The 10008-nt window shown below is 38.6% G+C and overlaps 1 protein-coding gene across 6 annotated transcripts; it reads right to left on the reverse strand.

Annotated features, from left to right (window-relative positions):
* Positions 1–1225: 1225 nt before the first annotated feature.
* LOC122056161 (SPX domain-containing protein 1-like) lies at positions 1226–9680 on the reverse strand. Of its 6 annotated transcripts, XR_006133046.1 has the most exons (8): positions 9121–9680; positions 8888–9026; positions 5153–5710; positions 4583–5097; positions 3283–3473; positions 2989–3173; positions 2453–2522; positions 1367–1635 (listed from the first exon to the last, which is right to left on the reverse strand). XR_006133046.1 is itself a non-coding variant. In XM_042617974.1 (6 exons), the coding sequence occupies exons 4-6, from the start codon at positions 3339–3341 to the stop codon at positions 1373–1375; spliced, it is 507 nt and encodes a 168-aa protein (XP_042473908.1). In that variant the 5' UTR covers positions 3342–3473; positions 5153–5710; positions 8888–9026; positions 9121–9680; the 3' UTR covers positions 1226–1372. The 6 variants fall into 6 exon arrangements, 2 of the variants coding, with proteins under 2 accessions (XP_042473908.1, XP_042473909.1); XR_006133044.1 differs by having other exon boundaries at positions 4583–5710; XR_006133045.1 differs by having other exon boundaries at positions 2453–2621; positions 4583–5710.
* Positions 9681–10008: the final 328 nt, after the last annotated feature.

Below are 10008 nucleotides of genomic sequence, written 5' to 3' on the forward strand. Positions count from 1 at the left end.
TCCTAGTCATGGCGGCTTGGTCAACATTAGCAACACCTCACCGACAGTCCATCTCTCACCGCTTCCTAACACTACAAAAAAACTATAATTTAGTCACGAATATTTGCGGCAAAATTTTTCCATTAATTTACGACAAAATATAAATTGTCGCAATTTAGCAACCAATTTTTTGATAAAATATTTTTGTTGCAAATTAGCAACAAAATATGATTCATGGCAAAACTCATTGGAAATTAGTGATGAACTTCCATATTCGTCACAGATCTTGTGACAAATCCTAAATTTGTCACAAATTTAGCGATGAAAAATAGATGTCACACATTCTATGACGAATAATGGATTCGTTACAAAGTTTGCGATGAATTCAGGATTCGTCGTAGAATTTTAAAAAATATATATATAAATTTAAACTTTCTGAAGCTGGTTGAGGTACCTAGAGATCTCAAAATGAGATAAAACCAGTTTCTATGGGTTCCTATAAATAACTTATCATATAAATGCACTCAAATATAAATTTTACCTAATATACTAAGATCAGTGATTTTTTTAATGATGATTGACATTTCCGGACACCTTCGTGTTCAAAAAATTACTGTTTGGGTGAAATTAGTGTTTAAAGAGATTTATAAAATCAGGGAATTTATAGGAACCCATGGAACTGGTTTCATATCATTCCAAGCTCTCTAAGTACCTTAGCCGTCTTCAAAAAAATTAAATTTATATATAAAAATATGTGATAAATTTGTGATGAATTTCTAAATTCATCGTAGATTTGCGATGACACTACAAGAAAAAAGCCTAACAACAACGATTTTTCACCGTTGTCGTAGCCCCTTTCGGACTGTTGTTAAAGGCCGTGTTGTTAAAAGGAGTGCCCAAATACAACAGTTTTTAACCGTTATTTTTGAAGGCAAAGACAACAGTTTTACAACGGTGAAAAACCGTTATCTTTTCCTTCAAAGACAACAGTTTTTCACCGTTGTCTTTGAGCATCTACCTTTAATAACAGGGTTTTCAACAACAGTTTTAAACTATCTACGACAACGGTGAAAAACCGTTGTCTTTTTTAGATAAAAAATAAAAAAATTAATACACAATTTTTCAATATTATAAATCATTCAAAATACTAAATTTCAAAATAAAATTTAATATACAATTTTCTAACATTAAAAAATAATATCTATAACATTCTGAAGAAATTTCATAAGCAACCAGCAAAATTTCATAAGCAACCAAGAAAATGATAACACTATTAAAACAAAGGTAGAACAATATAACACAAGATTTTATAATCTGTTTTGACTGCTGAACTTTTGCTCCTAATATGTTTCAAGGACTGCAGCGCTGCTACGGTGCTCTTCATGTATAAGCTCTACATATATTTAATCTCCTCCAACTCCGGAACCCTCCCACCTGATTGTGCCGACTTTGGCACTCCATTTTGTCCGTCGCATTCTGCTGAAATTGACAGGTTGTTGCTGGGGAAGAGGTGGTCGAGCATAGCCACACACTCCTTCACGAGTTTGTATAGGAGATCAGTTGTAAAGAATGGTTGCTGCAACACCTTTTCGATGAAGGGCTGCCTGATAAGTGCTCCTGTTCTCTTGTCATACTTCTTCAATATTTTCACTAGACCTGAATTCATCACAACAAGAATAATAAATCATCTAAATGAGTGCACAAATTAAAAAAAAAAAAAAGAACCAAAAGAAAGGACAGAACAGTTAATCAATAACACTCAGATAATTGTAAACTATAATTAGGCTCTGATCATGACTATGCTAATATGAGTTTCCTTGTTAACAAATTGAGAAATAATGGTTTGGAGAAATTAACAAACAAGACATGTAATATCTAAAACAAATGGGACAGTTTGATACCTAAATAAAATCAACCTTGTTCAGTCAATGTAAAATCAGTTAAACTGCATTGGTAGTAGGCAAATAACATAAAATTTTCTGTTGTGGAAGTTATAATGAGAGTGGATTGATTGTTTCACCAATGACAAGAGAAATATTACTGTGTGATTTGAAGAAGAAATCCAAACATCTATTCTGCTGAATGCTAATTTATCATAACCTAGCAAAACAAATTTACCAAGCTACTCCAACGCCCTTCTTAATCAATCTGATCAATTAGTAAACATGATTGTAGAATAAAACCCATAAATTGCCTCTGAAGCGAAAGTGCTAAGTTTATACGGGACTGAATGTAATTCATACACCATATGGATTATTTGCAATGAAAATTACAAGCTCCAAAAAAAAAAAACAAAGGTTTGAAACATAAAGGGATATCAATCCATCACAACTTAGATTGTTTGGAGGATCCACAGAAATGTATTAATTTACATGTTAGAATACTGAAAAGAAGTTACAGTGAAATCTTTAATGTGTACCATGGACTACATAAGAATAGATCAAGAAAAAGTTGAATTCTTACGGAAACCTACCCGTGTAGTTAATTACGTGATCTTCTCCTTAGCCTTTACTTTCCTTTGAACATTCTTCCTTGATAGTGATCTTCAAAATTATATTAATTGTCAAGATGCATGCTATAAAACTGTTCAAACAATCACTTAGATAAAGCACAAACAATCACTTTGTTTGTGCTTCAAGATCCTACAAATATTGAATTGCACATGGCAAAGATGTCGTCAGCCTGCAAACTTCTCACTTAAATCAATTTCCAAACATGAAATACTAGTAGCGATATTGAACTATTTTTCTAGTTGTCAATCTTTCTTGCAAAGGATGCAGTTTAATTTTCATTGACAGATAACATGTTGCATAAATACTTGACTAGCTGTAATATGAGTATGAAGTACTCGGGGATTAACTGTTGGAGTTATCTTTCAAATGTCGAATTAATGGAGAAGGGCCTAACCTATCATAGTTTTCAAATAAAACATCTCAATAACCTGGGAAATGATGGGATAAAATGATTATCACGGCAATTTATATTAAACAAAAAGAGATTCCTACTTACATTGCAGGATAAGCCTATGAGTTTTTTGAATTAGATGATGATGCAGATTGACTGCCTTTTGTTCCTTGACATTCTCTTTCATATCAGGACAATCTTCATTTTTTGGGTTCAAGGTATTTGAATCCATCTTCTGGACCTCCTCTTTTGTGTATATAAAAATCTGACGAACCATAGCACAAAATTTCCTGCAGAAAATTATACAACACCAGTTGTCAACATATCCACTTTATACATAGAAAATGGAAGATATATATACATAAGAGAAGAACATTAGGAATGTAGAAGCATGCTTACTGCCAAGGGTCATCTCCAACAAGCATCATATCATCCTCATTATCAGTAAATACAATCATCTAATTTTTATTTGGAGCCATCAATTCTCCTTTGAATTCAAATAGCTGATCTAACTCCTCGATCAGTTGGTCATAACCATCAAACTTTGTCAAGCCAACAGATCTTCCAAGTGCAACACCCTGCTTATGAACCTGAAATCAAAATGGAAACAGAATCATCTTCTCCAATAAAAAAAGAGGTACATTCTATAGCATGACATTCTTGATCTACTAAGGGACTGAATGGAGATGGACACTACACATTAAGTCAAATCTGAAAATGTGATTTAAAATCATTGGATCTTGCATATACACCAAAATTCAAAAAGCAAAGGAACTAAAAAGATATTAATCAGTCAGAAGCGAAGAACTAAATGGAAGTTACTGCAAAAGGGAGAAATCATTTGATTTTAATGGAAGTTATCAGTTCTAGCATAGGCAGCATAAAGACTGTTGAAGAGTCACAGAGAAGTGGAGGGGATCGTCTTCGCCGTCGGTGGAGGAGGCGTCAGGGTGCTTCTCGGTGAGGGCGCGGTGGGAGAGTTGCGGCTGGCGGTTGAGAAGGCGGCATATGTTTTTTGACCGGACGGATCTGTAATAAACGATCACACAACCAAACTCAACATCCCAAACAATGTATACAATCAAGTCCATACAAATCTAGCACTAAAAACAACTTACCCTCGAGCCATATTTGATATCTCTCTCGGAGGGCTGATAACGAATCTGTCACACTCATAAATCAAATTAATTCATTTCTAATCCACCGAACCCCTTAATTTACACTAAGGTAGTATAGTAGAGGACCGGGTTGTCTCTCACGTGGAAACAGTGATCGGACGTTTATTTTCAGACAAGATCGAACCAGGGTTTTTGTTTTTGGAATTTCTACACCTAATGCAAATAAGGAAATCCTAATTAACCAGCAACAATGATAAACCCACAATGCAGTGTCACTCTACAATGTAGACTTCACCATGAACAAAAATAATTGTGAAACATGAAACTAGCTCCTAGTTAACTATTAATGACAAACATGCATTGCATTGTCACTCTACAACTCACGTTTAATCATTAATAGATCTAACAGAAGAACATAACGAGTAAATGCAGGAAAATAAAGACAACATCTAAGTAAATGCAACTAAACAAAATGTAATATAACAATCTAAAGAACATAAGAACATGACTGTAAGAATGAACATAAAAGTGAATTACAACTTAACAATTCAAACAAACAAACAAAAATAAATCCTAATTACCCAACCACTTCTTCTCTTCTATGATCATTCACCACACGACAACCCCCGCCATCACACGGAGGCCTGGATCAGAAACACCTTCACCAGCGGACAACAACTATTCCGGCAGAATACTCAACTCTGGCAATCAGTGATAGATGATCTCTGCATCTTCTGGAACGACTATTGATGAACGGAATGGAACCAACAACACCAGTGAAACTCCATCAAGTGCTGTTGATGAACAGAATGAAACCGTGCGCCTTGGAAGCTCCCTCAAGCGTCCGGCTGAAATGCTGAAAATGGCAGAAAGATGCAGGTCGGAATGAGGTCAGTAGCGCCGGGGAACACCCTCAAGTGCTACTGATGAGATAAGTGGACTGCCGCCAGCGATCTTCTTGCTCCTTTGCCCATCGGGGTAACTCCCTCAGTGAGAAAAGAAGTCCAGATGATGGTCGGGGATGAAAGGGGAACACCGGGGAAACACCCTCAGCGAGTTGATCGGAGCTCTCTCCTGTCTTCTCCTCCTCTGAACCCTAATGGGGAACACCCTCAAGAGAGAAATCAGAAGATAAAGAGAAGGAAACTCACCGGGGAAACGCCCTCAGCGAGTTGAGCTTGATCAGAGATGCTTGCCGTCGCTTGCAACCGCCGGAGATTGCCACTGTCCGTTGCCGATTGGAGCAGATCACAGAGGAGGAAGAATAGGAAGGGTTGGCCGGCCGACGGCAAGCGAAGAGAAAACGCCGCCGGCCAGAGAAAAGGGAGAAAGGAGAAGAGGTGGCCGCGTGCCCTAGCTTTGTCGCGAGCAGAAGAAACGCGAACCCAGAGGAGTTCTACTGTGCCGTGTGTGGAGTGAATAAGGAGAAGGGTTTCTTAACGGGTTCGGATTTTGGGTTAAGGAGAGGGATCCGATCCATTAAGAGTATGAAATTGGACTTTTGGAATTGAGCTTTAAGAAGTGGATTGGGTTTAGGTATGGATTTGAGTTAAAACCATTAGAAGATGATCCGCTTCTTGATTGAGCTAGATAAGTCCAACTCTTCATTTGACTTGAGTCAAATATTCTCAAATTGAGCCGGGTTTGTATCTATAGCTTTCAACCAATCGGTTTGACTCGACTCGTGTGCATGACTCCTCTTTAATTCCCTACAAAAATCATGAAATAATGCCAAAATTAGGGAATAATTATAATAAGGTCACAAATATATCCTAACTCATGAATTATGATATTAAGCAAGATTTAAGTGAATGAGAGGATAAAAATGCTAAGTATAAGAGCCAAAATAATATACAAAAATATCCATTATCAAGGGCTCGGGAGGTTATTGTGGCGGTGAGCTGGGACAGAGGAATAGGGCAATGCCAACACTAGAGTAAAGATCGGTAAGAGCAAACCTGGTTCGATCGTCGAAGCTGCGATGTGTAGAGAGGCGCCGCAGGAGGTTAGATCTAGGGTTCAAACCCCTCTTAACCGGAGATCCACCAATGCAGGGTCGGCGACTCTAGGAGAAGAGAAATCTCCGGATGGACTCCAGTGATCAGTGGAGAAGAGCCTTAGCCGGCGGTGGACGCTTGGTGCTAGCGCGATCGATTTCCTCGTGGCTCCGGCGTCGGGGAAGAGTTAGGGCTCGGCGACGGCAGCTATGCCGTTGATCGGAGCAAGGCACGACTCAATGAGGCTTCAGCCGGCGTTGAGTAACTCTTAGCTGGTGGTTATGTATGCGGGGAGAAGAAGTATCGCGGCATCAATAGGCGGCGAGGATCAGCGTCAGGTTAGGAAGGAGGGGAAAGGGGAATCGGCAGTGGTGACCTAGCCTCACGCGAACAAAAAAACTCTTTGTTCGTGAGTTTTTTTTCGTGAAGTTAAAAAAAACTATTATTTTTTTGGGATTCAACAACATTCAATAGACAACAGTTTAATAAAACTGTTGTATATTATCATGTAAGCAACGCTATAAGACAACAGTTTTTTAAAACCGTTGTCTTTGACATACATTAGACAACAATTTTTTAAAAATCGTTGTCTTTGACATACATTTGACAACAGGTTTTTAAAAACCGTTGTCATTTAAAAAAAATTATGGTGAACAACAACGGTTTTCAATAAAACCGTTGTTAAATGGCAAAAAGACAACAGTTTCTCGAAAAACTGTTGTCTATTAGGTGTGGTTAAATCTAAAATTTCTTGTAGTGTGAATTTAGAAATTTGTTACAAAATCTGCGACGAATTCTAAATTTATCGCAGAATGTTAATTTTTTTTTAAAAAAATAAACTTTCTGAAGCAGGTTGAGGTACCTAGAGAGCTCGGAATGAAATGAAACTAGTTCCTATGAGTTCCTATATAAATCACCTAATCTTATAAATGTACTCAATATTAATTTTATCTAATATATCGAGATCGATGATTTTTTGAAAGTAATTATCATTTTCGGACACCTTCACGTCAAAAAAATCACTGGTTGGTTAAAATTAGTATTTGGAGAGATTTATAAAATCAAGGGATTTATAAAAACCCATAAGAATTGGTTTTATGTTATTCCGAGCTCTCTAAATACCTCAGCCAACTTCAAAAAGTTTAAATTTATATATAAAAATATTTGGCAAATCTACTATCACGCCCCAGGGGAGTCCCTGCCAGAGGAAATTTCGGCAACATCTCCTCTGTACGGGTGACAATATGAAACATTACTACAAAGCCCTTAGGGCTATACAAACCTCGGCCAACACGGCCGAAACAATAACAATAAAAATACTAACAATCCACGGAGTTTAATTAACTCAGCCTTTGACTGACACAACCACGCAGTTTATTTAAATAAAACCTACTCACTACAACGACGGAAAACTTAAACCCACAACAGAAAATCCAACATAGCGGAAAAACAAAGGCAGTAGATCAAAACTCGATAAAAATCCACGAGTACAATTATACATTACAAGTATATAAAAACATAACAAGGAAACCAAAAGTCTAAAGGTAGAAAACCGTCGCGACATGTAGTGGGGGACTAGCGACAAGAATCTCCTGACAGCATCAACCTAAAATAGGAAAATAAAACCACGGGGTGAGTCCACAAACTCAGCGGATACCAAGTTGACATGCACCGTCAGAAATAACCAATAGTAACTATTATGCGTACAGTCTCCTGGAATAATAATAGAAAATGCAAAACTGGAAAGAATTGGAGAAGCTGTGCTCACCAGAACTTCCTATCAGGATAATAAGGTTGTCAGACCGAAAATAGCATGCCCATGTATGCATGTCAATCATATGTATCCACCCAATATCCAACAAATAAAGTGTAGCAAACATAAGCAACAAATGCAATCATGCATATGATGCAAATGACATGGTCACCCCTGATGTCAGTCGTCATCTCACACACGATGGTGAGACTGAGTGGATAGGGCTATGACAACTGTGCACTCTGCCATCACTGCTCCTGATGAGTGATCGAGTGGACAGGATGCTGTCGGAGTACATCTATCCTCCTACCCCAAATCATAAGTTGGGGAGCTCACTGCTCTCATCTCCCTGAGACAATCCAGAGGAGGGATCCTTGTCGTGCTACCACGCTGTGTCACGCTACCCATGAGTGGAACAGCGGAGCACTGACAGAGCAAACTGTCACACACCCTACCTGATATACTAACAACCCATGAGTGGTTGTGTGTGCAGATCCAAGAAACTGGCAATGAGCTCAACAATAATGGAGCTGCTAATCGCTCAACATGCAATCATGCAAGATGGTGCATGACACTAAGCATGAAGATCTTGACTATATCTACCTCCATAAAATATGTTCCCCAAAAAAATACATGGATCAAATAAGAAAATCTAGGTACACATGTCAGATATGGTAAATGTCTAGTCCGGTATATGATAAGACATGATATGTCACTACCACTATGAGCATAAATAATCAAGAGGGTGATGAATGCAAAATAGGTAAGCAAAACCAAGCATGCAACAAGCAACAAGTAATGACATACCGATGCAGATATGAACATAATCATTACTACTCGTTAAAATCTACTATGTATATCAAATGACAATATCTAAAGATAAGTCAAGGTACTCGCCTCCAATAATAGAGATCGTATCCGAAATAGATCTCATGTCGAGACTCTCGTCTTGACTCAAAGTCTTGCAAATCAAACATATAATTTAGCTACTTTAACATGTATCAAGTAACTAAATCAAACTCCTAATTTAATTTGGAAGCCCTCATTATTAATCATCCTTGACCGATCATTGATTAACTCATCCACCCATTTGACTAAATTAGGTTAGGTTAAACATAAACCATTTCCAAACTTACCCAATCTGATTCACTGCTTGATGAAGAAACCCAATCGCAACAGAAATAGAAGTAGAGCTCTCCTCTCAAATCCAATAAGAGGATGGTGTCGCAGCGATGATCGGAATTAGGTGAAGATGCTGCCCTCCAAAACAAATACCTAATTCACAATATTTACATCCCCAAACACACTGATTACGTCCTCAAATCAAGAAATACCAATCAACAATAATAGAGTAAGGAAACCCCGTTACCTAACTCTTCTTCTCCAGCGATGACAATAGCAACCGTGGCTGGTGGCACCAGCTCAGAGCAGAGGAAGACAACGACCCTACCAGGTTGGGCTCAACACCGTGAGTGGGTGAGGTTGCTCTGGTGCAAGGCAGTGGTGGTCGATCGGCGCCGGCGCTCGGCGAAGTGGCGGAGCAATGGTGGCGCGAAGCGGTGATTCGGGACTAGGGCATAACATCGGCGCAGGGGAGATCGGGAGTGAGGGGGCTGACTGTCGGACAAATGGTGCTAGCACGAAAGCAACCTCAGGATCAGAAGAGAGGCAAAGAGGAGGTGGTCGGTGCTCTAGGGCAGAGATGCGAGGTTGGCGTTGATCCTTCCTTCCGGCGATGAGATGAGGGGAGAAAAGGAAGAGCCCGGCAGTGCGGCTTGGGAAGGAAGAGTAGATCAGGGGATGACGATCAGAAGAGGGGAAGATGCGTTTGGCGATGAAGAGGAAGAGAAGAGAAGGTTGGCGCGGCGAGGAAGGGGAGGAGACGGCGTCGGGCAGAGAGGGAGGCTAGGGCACGGTGTGAAGAAAAAAAAAATCAACTTTTTCTGGTTAAATGGGGTAACTTAAACAGGTTTTCCCTTAGCCCAATAATTAATCCCCTTAAACTCGTCATACGAGCTCCGATTAATTTCCAGGAAATTTTGAAAATTCCTAAAAATTTCCTTAATGCTTTATTTAGGTGTCATATTTTACATCTACGATGAATTTCTAAATTCATCATCGATTTGTGACAAATTTAGAAATTTATCACAGAATCTGTGATGAATTGTAAATTCGTCATATAATGTTAATTTTTTTAAAAAAAAAAAACTTTTCGAAACCTGTTGAAGTACCTATAGAGTTCAGAATGATATGAAAT

Source organism: Zingiber officinale, chromosome 3B, assembly GCF_018446385.1.
Source record: "Zingiber officinale cultivar Zhangliang chromosome 3B, Zo_v1.1, whole genome shotgun sequence".
NCBI lineage: Eukaryota > Viridiplantae > Streptophyta > Magnoliopsida > Zingiberales > Zingiberaceae > Zingiber > Zingiber officinale.